Genomic DNA, 18352 nt, shown 5'->3' on the forward strand with positions numbered 1-18352 from the left:
AAGTGGTAGCTGTGGCTATTATTAAACTTCTCTTGGTTTTTTTGTGACGCGAAGAATTTCTGGTAGAGCGTCTGTATTTTTTGATTGCTAATTTTTGGGAGTGTTTTCGAAAATCAAAATAAGATAAGTGAAATTAAAATAATTAGGTCCCAAATGCAATCTTCATATTTTGTCCCCTGCTCTTAGACTATTGACATAAAATTGGCAAAATTGAAAACAACCTATGCCGGAACTACTTGTCTCTGGACAGATCCTGAAAAAACTGCCGAAGCAATCCAGGTCCTTCGGGCCTAGAAAAAGAACAACAACCAAGTAACCATTACCTGGAATTTTCATGCAAGCTGTTTGTCCGCAAACAAATGGTGAAATTGTTGAAATAACACTCTGCGACAACACTAAGTTTCATGCTGATTTAAGATTTAAGGTTCTCTGAAAAAAAGAAGCAATAGGAGCCGTGGCATTGCTTTGTTCACCAAAAATTGCACTATTCAATTACAATATTAACGTATTGCAGCAAACTGGTTGCTTTAAAACAATTAATAGCCGCAAATTGATATTTAATAGCCGGAAAGCGGTAGCTGTGGCTATTATCAACCTTCTCTTGACTTTTTTGCGACGCGAATGATTTTTGTTAGAGCGTCTGTATTTTTTGATTGCTAATTTTTTGGGAGTGTTTTTGAAAAACAAAATAAGATAAGTGAAATTAAAATAATTAGGTCAAATAGCTGAAGAGCTGAGAGATGTTTGTATTGTTTACCCAAACCAGTAATAATGGTTTTGAACGCTTTTTTTTAGCCATCTGAATAGAGAAAGTATGTTTTTATTTAAGTCTTTTTTTTACCATTTTGCCCCGATGTAAATTTTTATTGCAGTTTTTGTATGCTTTAAGTTTTTTTTGGCTGTGGCTGTGGTTCAAGTTAGCTGTTTTAGTGCTCTTGTTTCTACTTTCTTGGTGTTTTTTGCCCTTGCTTTCTTTTTCTTTTCTATCGTTTTCTATGTATGAAATGTTCGTTTGCTCATTTTGTCAATTGACAGTCGTTTATTGAATGAGAACTAACTGTGTCGAAAAGTTTTTGCCAGTAGTTGTTTTGGAGCCGCAATTTTTTTATCAGTTTTGAATTGATAATTTGCTATTGCTTCAAATTAATTAGCATAAGCAATTAGGGGGTGCATTATGTTAGTTAGGGTAGTTAGTTTTCTACTCGAAGTCGTTTTCGGAAGTCTTCGACTATGTTTCCAAGATCTGTTCACATAATTTTGTGATTTTTTGAAGGCAAAAAGGGTGAAGATCGCAGAAGTGGAACGGAAAAAACTAGAAGATTTGCGGCTTGAATGTGTTTGCGCTAATTTCAAAGAGATAAAATGGCTGTTGAAAAAAAATTGCTTTCTTGCTACTGGTTTTTTGTTCATATACGGCATTTTTTCATGACTTTTACAGCTTTTTCAGTTTTTTCAGTTTTTTTTTATTCTAGGTCTTGTTAGTCAAGGAAGCCTTCTATTGTTTTTTCAATTCAAAGAAATTGAATTAAACTGGGGCACTGGAGTGTAAATTAATTGGACTGTATTTGAAACAGGAAGTGAAATGCGTGAAAACAAAGCGTTTAGGTCAAATTGGTGAAGAACTGAGAAAAAACTTTTTTCTTGACCGTCAGATATCAACAATTTCTGACTTTCAAAAAATAACTCAGATTAAGTTTGAGCTGTTTTTACCATATTGCCGTGTTTACGCTTTATTAAGCAGTTTTTGTAATCCTAATTTTTTTTAGCATTTGTGTGTTCAGCTTGAAAGTTTTTGCTAATATTAGGCTTGCTGCCATATTTTTGTTCTTCAATCTATAGTGTAGAGCTGATGTTTAGGCGTTGTTCCTAATAGATACCATTAAAGGTCGTAGACGGAATTTTCACTGAATTAAATAAATTTTTTTTCATATTCTTTTTTTCGTTCGGAAGTTTTTTTGTTGTCTTTTAAGTTTCTGCCAGGTGCCGAATAATGGATTGGAAATAGCTTCTAGCACTTTTTGGATAATTTTGTTCTTTTGTTTTGAATATTTTCCCGCCTTGTCCTTCATTTATTTTTCTTTTCCTCGGTTTTTTCTAATTGATTTTTATGGTCGCTTTTCCGTCAAATGGCAATTGTTGGTTGAGTGAGAATTAATTGTGGTGAAGAATATTTGCCAATATTTTTCTTGGAGCCGCAGTTTCAAAAAAAGTTTTTTATTAGATTCTTTCAGTTTCTGTCAGTTACTTTTTCACCGTTAATTTACCTTTTATTGTTTTATATTGACTAGCAAAATCAATAGGAAGTTTATTAGTTAGGGTGGTCAAATGTCTTCTCAGAGTTGTTTCCGGAAGTTTTCCGGCACTTTTATCATAGTTCTTTGCCAAGATTTTGTAACGACCACATGATCACAATCACGTCCTATCTGCGTTCTGTTCTTTCATTAATGCAATTTCATTTAAATTGGGTACTTGAAGTCATTTTTCAACCATTTTCGAGCGAGTTTTTGTTCATTAGCTTGATGAAATTTTCGGTAACACGTGGCTTACCTCACTCTCAATCATGACTTCCTCCTTCTGAAATTGACTTTTCTTTACTTAAATTAAAGACGATATGGTAAAGTAAATGTTGGTCACTCTAATTGAAGGTTTTCTGAGGGCAGCTTAAAAAGAAAGCAATAAGTTATACATATTCCTAATCAACATATAACATCCCTGCACTTAATGAGAAATTTCTGTTCAATAGCCGCACAGCGATATCTTTTTGTTCATCTGCTTTTTGTTTATTCGTTCATGCAATTTCAACTGAAGTGCGTGTGTGACGCCATTTTTTGGTCTTAGTGGAGCGAGTTTTTTTGATCATTTGCGTGATTAAATTTTTGGTCACACTTGACTTACCTCACTCTCAAAAATGGTTTCCTCACTTTGAAATTGACTTTTATTTACTTTAATGCAAAAAGATAAGGTCAAATGGTCGTGTGTCACTCTAAATGAAGGTTATTAGAGGCAGCAAAAACTTATACAGATTTTTAAAATCAAAATATAACATATCAGCCTTCAATGAAAATACTAATTTTTTTGGTCTGTCTTTCTTACTGTTTTTTTGAGACTGCAGATCTACAAAGCTATTACGGATATTTTCTGGCAATCTGCCAGCTATGTTTGTTTTTTTGGATCCTTTCCGTTTTTGCCCCCCCCCCCCCCCAATTTAGTGGGTGAATAATTATTTGCACCCCCAGACGCCCCTGGCATAATAATTTACTGTATAATGACAGGTGCTCTGTTACTGGGGGCGGGGCGCATAGCGTTATGGGGGCACTGGTGCTATCTTTTTGAAACTGTAGATCTACGAAGCTATTGCTATAGCAATCTACCAGCTATGTTTTTACGGATGTGCTATTTATATATATTGGTGCTTTACTCTCCACTTGTTAGTTATTTTTTTTGACTGGGCCGTCTTTACACTGTCTGGAGGGGAACAGCTTGGAGTGCAGCATCCGGCTAAGTGCTACTCATCATCCCTTATGTTCAGACTTACATCATCGTTGCCGGATGGTGTACACGGTCCTTTTTATATTTTTTAAAGAAGATACATAAAGATATTTTTTTACGGATAGCATGTTTGTAAATTTTGCTGGGTGAATTAGTGATATTTGGAGTTATCCATGCTAAAATTTTCTTTGTGTATAATGTCAATTTTCATACCAAGAGAATTCATTGTAGGTTCAATTCAGGAGGGGCATCTTTTGACTTTTTAAAAATTTAAAAATTTAAAATTTATGAGATACTAGAAATATTTGACAAGGTACTGTTGGTTCTGAACAAAACTTTTGCACCGTAACGCTCTTCAGGTTTTTCACTGGTAGATTGCTTCTTCTTTGACTTCACTTTATCTTCAGGATTAATGCGAGTGAGTTTTAATGATTTAAGAACTTCCGCTATATCTTCGTGCCTGTGTTTCATTGCATGATCTATTGCTGAATACCCGTCGTAATCTCTTAGTTTTCGCTTGGCTCCTAATTGAAGAAGCGATTCTACGATTTTGTGAGTGCCGTGTACGCTTGCATGGTGCAACGGAGTCATTCCATTCATATCACGCGTGTTTATGTCAGCTCCTTCTCGAAGCAAAATCCCTGAAAAAGTGTTTTTATCATTAAGATATAGTAACCTGAGAATATGAACTAAAACAATAAATGCGACTTGGTCACCGGACAATAGATCGAAGACGGAAAAATTGAGACAATTGATCAAAAATAATCTCGGATATATTCTCTTCGGGCCCCAGTGTTTTTATTCCCCCCCAGTTACAAAATAATGTGTTGTTATATAGCATAGAACGTGTTGTTGTTGCTGTAACCTGCCAGAGAGAGAGAGAGAGAGAGAGAGAGAGAGAGAGAGAGAGAGAGGGTGCAGGAAATTACAAAAGGTGAGGCTGGCGTATGAGGTTGTATCGTCGTTGCGGTTCGTCGGTTTGGGGGTGCTCTTGTCGTTTTGTCCACCTCCCTGATCTGCCTCCTCACCGGTGTATCCACGCGAGGTGCTTACTTACTTATTATGATACAAATGCAACTAGGTACCAGTTAAAACGGCAACAAGCGCCTGTATCCCGCCAAAATTACCTGCGAATCGCAGCTCTGTGCGACAGCTATAACAACAACAGGTGCTTACTCATCGGATCAACATCTGAGCAGGCGGGTCCCAGGCAGCCAGGGCTTGTATCTCGTCCTGAGCTCGTTTCAGCTCCGTTTCTGTTTTTCGTCCGTGTTGGAGAATAGTGTAAAACTCCCTCAGATTTTGCTTTTTCCGGAGAACCGGTGCAAAAAAACACGCCCAGTGTCAACTTTTCCTTATTTAGAAACTGCGCAACTTCTACTGGGTCGAGCCACACATCTTCGCCACTCAGTGTGGTTGGGTTCGAAGGGCAGCTGAAGATGTGAACAGTGGTGTGGACACTCAGGTGACACAAATCAGACATTTATCTTTCGGTTAATTTTGCCGAGGAAACTGTCTAACATGGAGACGTACCCCGAGCGTAGTTGTGCTAATTTGCACCTTGTTTTCTTCGACAGTTTCTTTTCTTCGTCGCTCAATGCAGAGGTTTTGTAGGTCAGCAGTTTCGACTGATTAATTATTCGATAGTTCTAATGACGTCTTCAGCATTTATTGGGTGCACACTTCTCGTGTAGTTGATTAGATGAAGTTCTCCTTCTGGGTTCAGATTGCTTATCTCCTTTGAGTAGCGCGTCTGGGGGGATTCTTATTATTCGGCGTGCACTAGGATGTGGTTCATAAACTATATGGTGGTCAACCCTTTCAGGGAGGTGACAGCTCAAAAGAAATCGCACTGACCCTGATGATGATATTTTCTACATGTAAGTGATCTATTGGGGTCACGTCGACGCTGCCAGTAATAGTTCTGAGTGCAACGTTTTGTGTTGACCGGAGCTTCAGCCAGTTAGTGTCGCTCAGCGTTGCAGTCCAAATGGGCGCACCGTACTTAAGCACGCTTCTACCAATGGCTTCGAAGGTGAAAGTTAGGGTGTCGTTTTCACAGCTCCAACTGGTACCAGCTAGATCCATGATGCTGTAATTTATCGCAAACTTTCGAGTAATGATTTCCAAAATGCTGTCGGGTCGGGAACAAAACCCAAAATTTTAGAGTGCTTCACTGTTTCCAGGGTGACTTCATTGATTCTGATGTTTGGCTGAAAGTTGAATTTCTTGTTCCTTGTATTGAAGATGGTGACACTCGATTTCGGAAAAGAAAAGTACCAATCTTCTTCCTACTATCCAAACGTTTAGGTCATGGAGATCTTGATCCAGTGGAGCTTCCACTTTCATATAGTTTTGGGCCTGTGGCAAAGACGGCGATGTCATCAGCATATGAGACCACTCATGCCCTCATCTTCAGGGACGGGCATCGATTACATTTATAAGATGAGCAGCGCGGGAGATAAGATGCCTCTTTGAGGGACTCCTTGTTTAACCTTTCCTGCTGGAGGACTTGTTCCTGAACTCAACGCATGTGTATCGTTCTTACAGGTAGGCAACTGGACGTCTTTTGGTGCTGCTGGTCAGGCCGAGACTTTTGATGTCTTCGAAAAGGCTTCCATGACTATCTGTTGAAGGCGGCTGTCAAATCGAGAGCGACCATGCGGATACGGTGACAGGGCCTTGGGTTGTTCAGACCCGACCTAATGTGGCTAGGGATGACGTTGAAAGCTGTTGAGGTTGACCTGCTTTTCCTGAATCCATGCTGGTGTTGTCTGTACTGAGCATAGCACGTGTGCCTGAGAGGCGCGTAAAAGTTATACCCATCAAGCTCTGGCGAAACAGAATAGATTAATCTCTATTTTGGTTGGCTGAAATTACATGCAAATGAACAAGGAAGTGCTGATCTCTAAAAGTTTTAAAATTGACCTTTGAAATTTTCGATAGCGTTACAACTTTATGGAACTAACTATAGTAGTATTTCCGAGCTGGCATAAAATTACCGCTTCTGGTCATGCATCGTGAACCATAGGCAGCATGCCTTAGCGGCCTGTGGGAATTGATGAATCTATCGCAACCGAACATAATATCTCGAGCAAACATGTTATGCTCTGTATTGTAAGTGAATAATTAAATCTGATTGGCCAATAAGCAACTGGATTATTTTCTAGTTTTCGTCCCAATTTTAGCTTTCGATATATTGTCCTAGCACGGGGACTCTTGTATAGAAATATTTAGAGTTGATTTTTAAGTGCAGAAGAAATTGTTGAAATAATTTTACAAAAATTTGGCATCGATAGAGAAAATGCTTTTGGAAATTTCTATGAAGATGCAAAAAATGCAACAATGTTTATCTCAGTTATCTATACTACTACACTTTCCGCTTCTGCGTAGAATTTTTCAGGCGCATTTGCTGCTATCAATGCCGAATATTTTTTTTAAATGCAGAAATTTCAGCAATATAGATAAGTCTGGTAGACTAGACTGACAAACGAACGAAAACCCTGGAGCAATGGTTATCTACTGAAACTAGTCACGAATTCTCCTAATGCACGAATTTTTGGTTATAGCTATATCTATGTTTTTAATTATTTTATTCTACACAATACCTGCAATAGTTGGCTGGTTGGCGAAGCAAGCAACATGCAAAGGTGCATAACCATCGGCAGAAAGTCCGTTAATATCGAATTTCATCCTCGGAACTGCGAGTATTACCTCAACTACCTCGACGTGACCTCGTCTACAAGCCTCGTGGAATGCTTTCTTTCCTTCTTGATTAGGGATATTGATATTTGCTCCCGCTTCTTTCAATAATTTCACCGCATTTGCCCGTCCGTTGATACATGCAAGGAATAGTGGAGTTTCTAAGAAAGTTGAAGTTCTGTGAACTTTGGCATTGCTCTTAAGCAAAACCTTCAAAATTTCCACGTATCCCCTGGATGCAGTATAATGTAGAGACGAATATCCCAATTTGTCAAGAACTGCTGGGTCGTGATCTGCCTGTAATAGCATGCTCGTGAGTTCAAAGTTTCCTGCTTTACATGCCAAATGCAAGGGAGTCGTTCCCGATACAAAATCGTCCGGTAAAAAATTCGGCAGCATTTTCTGACAGACTGAGACCATCTGGTTTTGAACAGCGTATTGTAATGGATACCATCCTTTACCGTCTATGAGTTTTATATTTGCGTTTTTATCAATCAGAAAGTGAGCAGTATCACTGTTTCTAAATATACAACTTAAGTGTAACGGTGTGAAACGACGCTTTTTTGTTTGATTATTAATATCTACTTCATCATGTTTCTCTAAAACCTCCATGCACTCTAAATCGCCGTACTGAGCCACAATATGGGTCGGCGTTAAAGTGTCTCTAATGGGCGTTTCATAAGGCTGAACTTTTTTAGATTTGTAATATTTTGTCAACAGAAAGTCTAAAATGATAGCTTGCGAGGCGGCACATGCTAAGGTTACTGCCGTGTGTCTGTCAGCGGTCAGTAAATCTAATTGATGAGTTCCATGCTTTAAAACTTCTTTGGCGGCTTTCAAATTTCCGGAAGTTATTGCGAAATGCAGGCTCGTGCAATCTCGATCGTCGGAGACAGTGTAAAAGGTCCTGTATTTTTTCAACTGGTGGAAAAAATCCTCGTGCATTGCCATGAAGTGGAAAACGTATTGGCCTTTTTTGGTACGCACGCCCAGGCAAGCATTGTGTTCCTTTAGAGAATTAAAAATAGCTAAATTGCCTCTTAGTGTCGCCAGTAATATTGGAGTGAGACCCTGTTCATCTTGTATATCAGGATTTGCGCCCATTTTGAGAAGCGTTTCAACCATGAGTTTGTCGTCGTTACTGACAGCTATATGTAGTATCGTTTCTTCTGAATGTCCTTGAATGTTGATGTCTACGTTGTAGTCACTTATAAGCTTTTGTACTGTCTGAAAACAAAGAAAACCGTATTTACTATTATACCTTAAGAGTAAGCAAAAGGTTTTTATAGCTGCGAAGCTGTAAGCTGAGCGTAGCTATATTGCGGTGCTCTTGGTTTTTTACAATTCAAAGAATTTGAATTGTATTGGGGCGCTGTCTTTTTTTTACGACTCGAAGAGGAGTATTGGCTTTCTTAAGGTTTTTTTTTTACCGGAAGTACTATTCGTTCAGACGATGTTTTGACCTAAAAGCGAAAGCGAGTAAAATTGCAGTGTGAACTAATTTTTTTTGAGCGAGAGAAGTTTTTTGATCATGCGCTGCGTTTAGTGAATGACTTTTTGACATTGAAAAGTAGTTTTTGACTGAAGGGCACATACAGATAACCGTTTTTAGCCGTTTTTTCGTCTAAGTGGCCTAGTTTTTTTGCTTGTAATTTGGTTTTCTGTAGAAATGATTTTTATTCGATGCTATATTGAAATGTAAACCCCGGAAATTGATAGCACAGTATTTTGCATAGCCTGAAATTGCGTTTCAAATGCGAAATTGGCACATATTTCTTGATTTTTTAGTTAATTTTTAGCTTTTTTTCTATTAATTTCGTCATTTTTGGATCTTTTAGCTGTTTTTTTGTCAAAAATCAGTTAATATGGCAACTTCCCTTTGATAATTCATATACTCAATGCCTCTTTCTACCTCGATGTAATTTTGTTTCATAAAATTGTATATTTGCTAATCCGATTTTCGTAGTTTTTTGCCAATTTTTTTCAGTTTTTTGTTTGTATTTTGCTTTTCATTACCAGAAATAGTACTTTGGGGAACATGAAGGACTTCAATTTCGTTTCAATAAAAAATCAATCATTTTTTGGTGTTAAGTTTTTGAAAAAACAGATAAATTTTTTTCATAAATGCAGTCTTAATTATTTTCTGACCACTTTTTTGCAAAATGTTTCATTGTTTCGTATGTCTGAATTTTGCTTTTTCTTGTTTTATTCGGTTCAGCAAGTTGGATTTTTGTCTCGAATGACTCGTTGTCTTTTCTATGTCTCGAATGCTGATCAATGAAATGTACTCGTTTTTCTTGATTTTTTTAAGTTTGATTTTTAACTTTCAAAAATCAAGATTTGGTCTTTTTGTTACGGTGTTCCTAACATTGTGTCCAAATTCTTCACATTCTCGTTTGTATCATTCTAGTATTGTCCTGGCACCTACTTCTATATTCGTTATATTGATTTTTTCAGTTGTTAAAAAATTGAATGAATTCAGCTTTTTCTTAGATCTTGGTTTCTTCGGTTTGCAATTGATTTAATTCAAAATAAGGCAGTACTGGGAGTTTGCTAGAAAGTCTTTTCCAACATTTCTAGTTATTACTATTCATTGGAATTTTCTTCCGGGCTTGGTATTGTTTTTAGACGATTTTTCGCCTTTGAATAATATTCTGTTGCGTTTGTTTTTCTATGATTAATATTTTTGAATTAGTATGAAATCATGTTGTCTAGCATATATACAACAAGGAAGAATCATGTATTATTTTTGTCTTAATTGCCGTGATTAGAAATCTAATTGTAGTGGTTCTCTGATTCCTAAGTTTGAGCACTCTTTTTTGAATAATTTTGACTTTTGTCTTTTTTGAAAAGTTTTTATCAGCCGTTTGCTTTCGCGATCTTTTTGAGATTAGAATCATTAATTATCTGAGGGCAATTGATGGCCCTGTGAACTTTGTCAGGCTATCAGTTTTTTGATCATCCTAAAAGTTTCAGACTTTTTTAACGTTACCAAACGTTTTCAATAATAAAATTTTGCTGCATTTTCCTTCTCTTGGTGACAGTGGTTTAAGTTTCACCGATTTTTAGATCAGACCCGTGGAGGTAATGAGTTATTGGTTTAATACAAAAGGTAATGGCTTCAGCTTTTTGTGAAGTTTGGGTGCTTCGAGTCGCTTCCGGAATTCTTCCGGCTATGTTTTTTTTTAATATCTGTTCACACATTTTCATGATTTTTGAAGTCAAATTGGAGTGGTGATTTTGGTCACGCCGAAACAGGAAATGGAGCGGAAAAGCGAGTGGTTTTGCGGCGTGAATTTTTTTCGCTCTAATTTTAAAGTAGAGTGAGAAAACGGTGTTTGAACAAAAATTCGCTTTCTCGATAGTGGTTTTTTTGTTCACATGCGGCAATTTCATTCTGATTTTTACTGTTTTTTCGAATTTTTGGATCGGATTTTTTTCTAATTGGTTTTCCCAATCCATTCACAGCTCATTCTAGGCCTAGTTTCTTGTTTGAATTAAAATTTCATTTCTCGCTAGTGGTTTTTTTTGTTCACATGCGGCATTTTGACATTGATTTTCTGTTTTTTTCTTATTTTTTTATCTTATTTTTTAATATGGTTTTCTCAATTCACTCATAGTCCATTCTAGGTCTAGTTTTTCTGTTTAGTCAATGAAAATTTTTTGAATTGTACGTCAGGACTTGTCCTGCTTTTTTTTTTTGTTTCGTCGTCTGACGCTTCATTTTCGTTTTACATTTGTTCTAGAACATTCTGTCTCGTCACTGCTTAAATGGCTTTTTCGCGCTTGATTTCACGCTTTCTGCGTGACCTAAATTGCGGTTATTCAGAAACAGAATCTGTTCCTAAAACAAATTTGATTGTAAGAAAACAGATTGTATGGTCCGACAGCCGAGTGGTTAAGGCGACTGGCTGGTAATCCGGAGATCGCCGGTTCGAGACGCGACAGGGAAACTTTTTTTGCACCCAAAAACAACCTCCTTTGAAATAAACTTGTAAGTTTTATAGGCGGCGGCGATAACTATTATCAACTCACTTCTGTATCTTTTTCCATCTGTATTTTACGGCACGCAAGTCTACTTCGCAGCTATTCCGGCAATCTGCCGGCTATGTTCTAATTTTTTATTGATTTGTGTTTTTACAAAAGAAATCGCTCTGTCAATCTGAGTGAAGACGACACTCAGAAATTGACGACACTCAGAAACTGGACGTGCTTTTTCTGAAATAGTCCCTTTTCACCCGTACAATAATACGTTAATAAACAAAGTTTGCTTAATTATTTTGTGCTCAAAATCTGTGATTTCAACATTGTAACCTTAATGCGGCCATGTATTGCTGCCACAAAAATCGGATGAACTGGCGACTTTTCGGTAACAAATGCCGCCCCGTTAACTTTCAAGATATCCAAAATTTCATCCAGGCCCAGCTGAGCTGCTATATGTATAGCTCGCAGCCCACCGATCAAAGTAGAATTGATGTCGAAATCGCGTCTTCTGTGACTGAGTAAAAGGTTTTCAACTTGAAGCAAATTGTTGTCCATAACTGCCGCGTGAAATTTCTGATTTAAGTCGTGCTTTGATTTTGCTTCGACTCGAAAGCTTCTTTTCGCAGAATGAGGTCTGGTCGTTGTGTGAGGACTGGCGTCGTTCGTGGTTTGTGCATTTATAACCAACGACTTAACTTGGTCACTGAATTTGGGGTAGTGTAAATCGTACTCAACATGGTCGACTTTTAATCTTGACTCAAGCATTTTAAGCAGCTGTAAAAACAAACTGGATTGTACAGAAATGCTCGAAGAAAATGATACTGTAATGGTTTGCAGTTGTAATTAGTTTAATGTGTTTAGATTTTGTTCGTAATTTGCAGTTAGTCATAGAAGCCATGGTTTGTCATAGTCGCTTTTTTGTTTTACTTGAGCACCGTAATGGCACCGATTAGTAATAAGGTGAATGAAGTTATGAAGTTGTCAGCCAACTGCTTTACAAATGTTCAGTTTTCAGTTTTTTTTTAAACTTCTGGAAATTCAGTAGTGTTGACAAGATATGGTAAAGCTTGAAACTTAGTTAACCCTTTCATCTTGTAATTATCTGCAGAATCTGTATGTTGATTTACTCAGATTTTAAAAATTAGAATGTAATTTTAATAATTGTTAACTAAAAAGGAAGAGGCGCTGTTGACTCAGTGACGTTACCAATTTATCGTTAAACCAATTGTTGTTGTATTCGGCTCCTTATATGCTTTAATAAATTTGGAAACTATTGATAATTTAAGTTATGCTAATGGTTTTTTGCACTCAGTAATAAAATGGATGGAAACTGGTTATTAATTGCCCTGAAACGAAGTTTAGCAATTATAATATTCGTGGTCTTTTTAATGCAATTTTTTACTTGACCGATTTTTTGTCTGACCCGTTTGAATTTTCGTCCTCAATAACGGTATAAATAGGTAACGCTTGGAGGGCATTAAGTATATGTTAGAAAAGTCGCCCGAGTGCTGGGCACGAGGCCCGAGGGAGACTAAGATTTTGTTCTAACATATTAAAAGGACCAAAAGGTAGGAAAGTGGCAAATTTCATTCGAAACTGAAGTTAAGTGTACAATTTTCAGATTAGTGAAAGAAATGTTTTCTTCAATTTTGACAATTTCATGTTTTTGTTTTTCAATAATCTTTTTCTCCAATTCATCGTTACTGTCGAAATCTATTGACCCAATAGTACAATAGTACTATTCCACCACTAAGCTCTGAGTTGCTTAAAAATATACAGGAGTTGAAATAAACCGAGCGTCTCCTATAGAGAAGCAGCTGATTTTTTATAGCGGTCTGATTCAAGTGTCAAAAGTTAGATTTCTTAGTTTGAAAGATTAAACTTAGACTTGAAGACGTGAAAAACTAATTTTTTGTCCTAAACGTTGTGATCTATAGGACACTAAGTTTAGGACAAAAAAATTGGTCTTTCTTTTCTTTAAGTCTAAGTTCAATCTGTTTCGCCTAGAGTCATAAGCCTTGCTATACTCTAAGAATGCGATCCTAGCATCTAGCCTTCGCAACTCTACCCACATTCGCTTGACCCCCCCCCCCCCTCACACAGACACACTCAAGTGCCCTTTAATGCTAACATCCCCAAATCCCAGCTGACTTCTACCAAATACAACCTCTCGCGGGTCGTTTGAGGCAATTCACCCGACGTTAGTCGGTTATGTTTACGCGAATTTTGGCCGATCGATCTTTTGTAGAGAAGGAAAAGTTTTATCATTGAAAAGTTGCTGACGAGACGTCTCTATTGTTGACGTTTCGAGGAAGAGTCCAGTCTAATTTTGTTCAAAATGTAGTAGTTTGCTTCAAAGACGCTTTCTCTGAATGCTTCAAAATTGCCAAAGATACTCTAAATGATAGAACGGTGTTTTTCATACAATATACTTGTTTTAAATAAAAAATTTTCTCCATATGCAAACGTTTTTTGATCTCCAATTACGAATTTCAATTTAATGGAAATATTTTGGGCACACTTTGAGCCTCATTTTCTTAAAAGGTACTTTAGATACTTCTAGTGACCTCGTGTACTATCCTAGAGAATGCAATCAATTAAAGAAGTTTTCTTTCTTCACTTTTTGTAGTCCGCACATGACAGCCATAAATTTGTTTAGATATTGTATTATACAGGATAATTTTATCAAATTAGCACTCGCTCTAGAACCAAAAACTATTTTTTGTTGCATTTTTTTGTTTTATTAATCAACTTTTTGTCCTAAAATACAGGATAAACAGGTAGAGCACGGTTAAGCTCTTGGAGCTTTTTTGTACGATTCACCGACTCTGTCTAGGAATAGCAGGAATACATGGTGGACATTTTAAGCAACTGTGGACCCTGGTCCTGTTTTTTTCTTCACTTGTCTTTAGCAAGTGTGGAGTTCTCGTTCTCTACTTTCCCCCTCCCTAAATGTCGGTTATATCAAGCTACAATTTTTTTTCACTTTTAAAAATTTATTTTAAATATCTCTTTGTCAAACACGAATAAGAAAGTAGTTAGTTGTTGGATAGCGAAAGGATGAACGAGAATCCTCTACTCAAGAGTACATTATAGTGATGATGGGATCAAGAGAAATCCTAGATCGTTAATGGTCTACTAGCAGGGGTCTTCTGTTTTAGCCCCACCCCCCCCCCCCACTTTATTATATAGCCAATCTGTTTGCCCACCCCCTCCCCCCGAAATTCAATTTTCGTTTCTTATCAATACTTGTTTCGGTAAATGTATGTCCTCATCGTTAGCCTAATTGTTGTGATAAACTTATTAAATAGTCTCCATGTGCACCCGGGAGGCTTTTTAATTTCGTTTCAGCTTCTGATTGCAATCATCTACTGGATCAATAGAAGCCGGACATATTTTGGGTAGCCCCAGTTATAGGGGATTTCAGATTCCGGCGGAAGGTTTTCTTTTGCGATAATCGTTGGAATTTATCACTTGTCAAACCATACGAAGTCAAACCATATTTATTACTTGTTAAACCATACGAAGCCTCAGATAGGTTTCACAGGTATCTGACTTTTTTCTCAGTCAACATTTGGCGTGAGGGTTTTCCACATTTGTTGTTCTGATTTTTCTATTTTTCTTGTAGTTATTTATTTACATAGAATTTAGATTATTCGTTTAATTAGGACCTATTCGTTTAATTAGGACCTAATCAGCGCTTACTGCGGTCTTCGGACTGCATTTATTTGTCCCAAACAATGACGGCTTTATCCCCGCCGCCTCCCCCAACCGATCCGCCATGCACTGTCTGCATGGGTTTATCTACAGAACAAGAACGTGTTATGTGTTCGGTGTAAATCTAAATGTGTTCATGGATCTTGCCTTGGAATTGCTCAGAAAAATTGCATTGGAATGATATTCTTGTCTTGTCCGAGTTGTTTGCCAACTTTTACAACAGATTTATGAGCCATTGATCGAATATCTGCTCTTGAAGTTAAATTAGAAAAAGTAGATCTGCCGATTTCTGAAATTTAATCACTGAAGCTGGAGTTAAATTCTCTGAAGAAACCGGATTACCCGTGTCTTAGAGCTGCTTTCAGAAATCGGACTGACAGCTCTGCTGGCGATCGTAATTCAAAGAAACGGAACGCTGAAGCCAATGAAAATTTGTTTGCTGACAAAGAGTCCCAGAACAGAAAACCGAAATTTTTCAAGACGGGCACAAATATTAATCATCAGACGACAGTCAGCGCAATTAAAAGGCCACCGAAAAGAAGGCATCTCTTCATTGGTTGTTTAAGCAACTCTGTCTCTACGGATGATATAACAGAATATTGCAAGAAAAAGGGAGTTGATATACTGTGTATTCGTGCAATATCCAGAACCAAATCTCGTCTGAAATCTTTCCTCTTTTTCAAATTTGATAATGATCAAGTTGAATCTCCCGATTTCTGGCCCAAAGATGTTTCATTTTCTCGATTTTATTTGAATCAGAAAGCGAGGGAGTGGCTGGCCTCCTTTGATACATGACTATCTAATGTTAAATCCGTCAGTGTTTGTGTAAAAGTTTGTTTACATAATGCAAGATTGGTTCGCAATAAGACCTCGCAAATAAGAAATCTTATTGAAGCTAATGAATTTAACCTTATATTTTTAACAGAAACTTAGATCGAAAATAACTCAAATGATGAGTTTTTTCTCCAGCAGTGTTGCCCAAATGGTTATTATTACTTGATTGCAAACAGAAAAGATAGGAATGGTGGAGGATTAGCGGTGTTCTATGATGGAACTGTACGTGTCGATAATTTTTCCAACAAGTGTTTAACAAACGCGGAGCTGGCTTCTCTTGAGTTTAAGCTTCGCAAATTGGTGTATCTTTTGGTTTGTATAATCAGACGACCAAATACTCCTGTCTTTATAAATGCTCATGTCTTTATAAATGCTCCTGTCTTTATAAATGGGCCTGTCTTTATAAATGAGTTAACATCATTTTTTGAGGAGAAAGCTGTTTTTCAAAAAATTACTTATTGTAGGTGATCTCAATATTTCTATGCTGCTATCAAATGATGCGTCAAGAAATTGGATTTCTTCTTTGGATGAATCTGGTTTGCAACAGCAAGTTACTTTGCCTACTCACAAAAGTGGTGGAGTGTTAGACCAGGTTATAACATCCGAGGAGGTTGAAGTATCAGAACCTCTTGTAAATTTCATTACAAGCTCTGATCATGGAGTTGTGCACTTTGACCTTCTACAAAAGCATGAGAATTCAGCTATAAGGAAGGCCTCGTGCAGAAATTGGCAAAATTTTAACGTGGAAGCGTTTGCAGAATATATTGTTGCTCCAATCGACAGAGATAATCCTGAAAATGTTTGGAATAATGTTTTAATGAACGAAGTTAGTTATGTCGATAAGAACCATCCTCTGAAAACTAAATATGTTCGAAATCATACGTGCCCTTTCTTTGACGATGAGCTAAGAACCATGAAAAGATCGAGAAGAAAATTTAAGAAAGTTTATCGAAAGAATGGAAATTCCCAAGACAAAAGCCGGTTTATTAATTCAGTTTTGGAGTATTTTGAGCTGTTTACCAAAAAGAAAAGTGAATACCTCTACAAATGTGTCGCTAGTGAAAATAAGAGTGTTAGGAATTCTATGCTTCAGCAACTCTTAGGAAAAAATAATGTTGTCCCGCCGCAGTCACTAGGGGAACCTGAATGCCTAGCAAAGAAGTTTAATGCTTTCTTTGTTAAGAAAATAGAAACCGTGTTAGTTTCAATACCTCTAACGAATGGTTTAAAGATGAACAATTCACATACAACTACCCTGGAAACTTTTTAGGTTTTTACACTGAGCGATCTGAAATTACTTCTACCAAAAATTTCGAACAGCACAGCACCCAATGATGTTATACCAACTAGGTTATGCAAAATTGTTTTGACAAATTCTCCGGACTACTTCATTGCATTAATCAGTTTATTTCTCCAGACAGCGTACTTTCCAAATCAATTCAAACAAGGCGTCGTGAGGACGCTCATGAAGAAGTCAAACCTTGATCCTGAATTGTTGTCGAGTTATTGTCCAGTTACAAATCTAAGATTCATGTCAAAAGTTGTTGAAAGAGTTGTTTTTGAGCAAATTAATTTGTATCTGGAATCTAATAATCTCAGGAGCAAGAATCAGAGTGCTTTTCGTTGCTCGCATTCAACTGAAACGGATTTACTGAAAGTCTTTAATGATCTTCTGTGTTATCTGGACGAGTCGCGTTGCGTGAAGTATATTGGATTCGACTTGTCCGCAGCGTTTGATATAATTTATCATCAGTTTTTATTTGAGATATTAATGAAAAAGATTGGTTTGCAATCTGTTGCGTTACTGTTTATTAAAATTTATCTTTCGAATCGCTCGCAACAAGTTATCATAAATGGATGTCTTTCTGGTGATGTCAAAGTTAAGACGGGTGTGTCACAAGGATCGGTTCTTGGTCCTTTACTTTTTTCTTGTGACATGTTGCCTTTAGAAGATAAGCTGAAAGAATTAGAAATAAACTACCATTTCTACGCACATGATACCGTTCTTTATTTTTTATTCGGTTCGGCCCTCAGTCAATGCGTGTTTGATAATATTTTGACCTCGATTCAACGTTGGTTCAGCAATGCAAAATTGAAGTTGAATGCGGATAAGAGTGAGTATATGATTATTCGGAAATGTAAAATTGTTAAACATGGTCTCTTACGTCTGCCAGAAGATGGTAACTACACTCAACAGGTAAAAGTTCTAGGATTTGATATTGATTGTCAACTTACTTTGCAACGACAGATTAACTTTGTTTGTTCGAATTCGTTTTATTATCTCCGCAAAGTATGGTCAATTCGAGATCAAGTTAAAACATCAGTCCTAATTGAGTTAATTAGAGTTTTAATGTTATCACGTGTTGACTACTGTAATTCGCTTTATTATGGTCTGCCAAACTTTTTATTAGCAAAAATTCAGCGAATAATGAACCTTGCCGCGCGTTTGATTTTTCGATTGTCACCTTCAACACCAATCTCGTCAAACCTGAAGCAGCTACACTGGTTGCCAATTAGGCAACGCATTATCTTCAAAATCCTATTGTATGCGCATTGCTTTGTACATCAGCCTGGCAAACTCCCACTATATTATCGGATTTAATGAAACTAAACACGATGGTTACAA

The 18352-nt window shown here is 37.0% G+C and overlaps 2 protein-coding genes across 2 annotated transcripts in view; one reads left to right on the top strand and one right to left on the bottom strand.

Moving 5' to 3' along the window:
• Positions 1–3707: 3707 nt before the first annotated feature.
• LOC142342626 (transient receptor potential cation channel subfamily A member 1-like) lies at positions 3708–12144 on the bottom strand. The gene is made up of 3 exons (XM_075394046.1): positions 11506–12144; positions 7098–8418; positions 3708–4130 (listed from the first exon to the last, which is right to left on the bottom strand). Exons 1-3 carry the CDS (start codon positions 11938–11940, stop codon positions 3775–3777), a joined length of 2112 nt encoding a protein of 703 aa, XP_075250161.1. The 5' UTR covers positions 11941–12144; the 3' UTR covers positions 3708–3774.
• Positions 12145–14457: 2313 nt separating this feature from the next.
• LOC142342627 (uncharacterized) overlaps positions 14458–18352 on the top strand; it is a 33588-nt gene continuing 29693 nt past the window's right edge. Inside the window, exon 1 of the mRNA XM_075394048.1 lies at positions 14458–14484. The gene's annotated coding sequence lies outside the window, so the exon portion shown is untranslated. The remainder of the gene's footprint in view (positions 14485–18352) is intronic.

This window comes from Convolutriloba macropyga, chromosome 7 (assembly GCF_964194025.1).
Source record: "Convolutriloba macropyga chromosome 7, txConMacr16.3, whole genome shotgun sequence".
Lineage (NCBI taxonomy): Eukaryota > Metazoa > Xenacoelomorpha > Acoela > Convolutidae > Convolutriloba > Convolutriloba macropyga.

Excerpts from the sequence above, each read along its gene's own strand:
- LOC142342626 (XM_075394046.1), bottom strand. The coding sequence starts at position 11,940 with ATGCTTGAGTCAAGATTAAAAGTCGACCATGTTGAGTACGATTTACAC. Across the intron at positions 8,419-11,505 it reads CAATACATGGCCGCATTAAG|ACAGTACAAAAGCTTATAAG; the intron begins GTTACAATGTTG and ends CTTTGTTTTCAG. Across the intron at positions 4,131-7,097 it reads CAACCAGCCAACTATTGCAG|GGATTTTGCTTCGAGAAGGA; the intron begins GTATTGTGTAGA and ends ACACTTTTTCAG.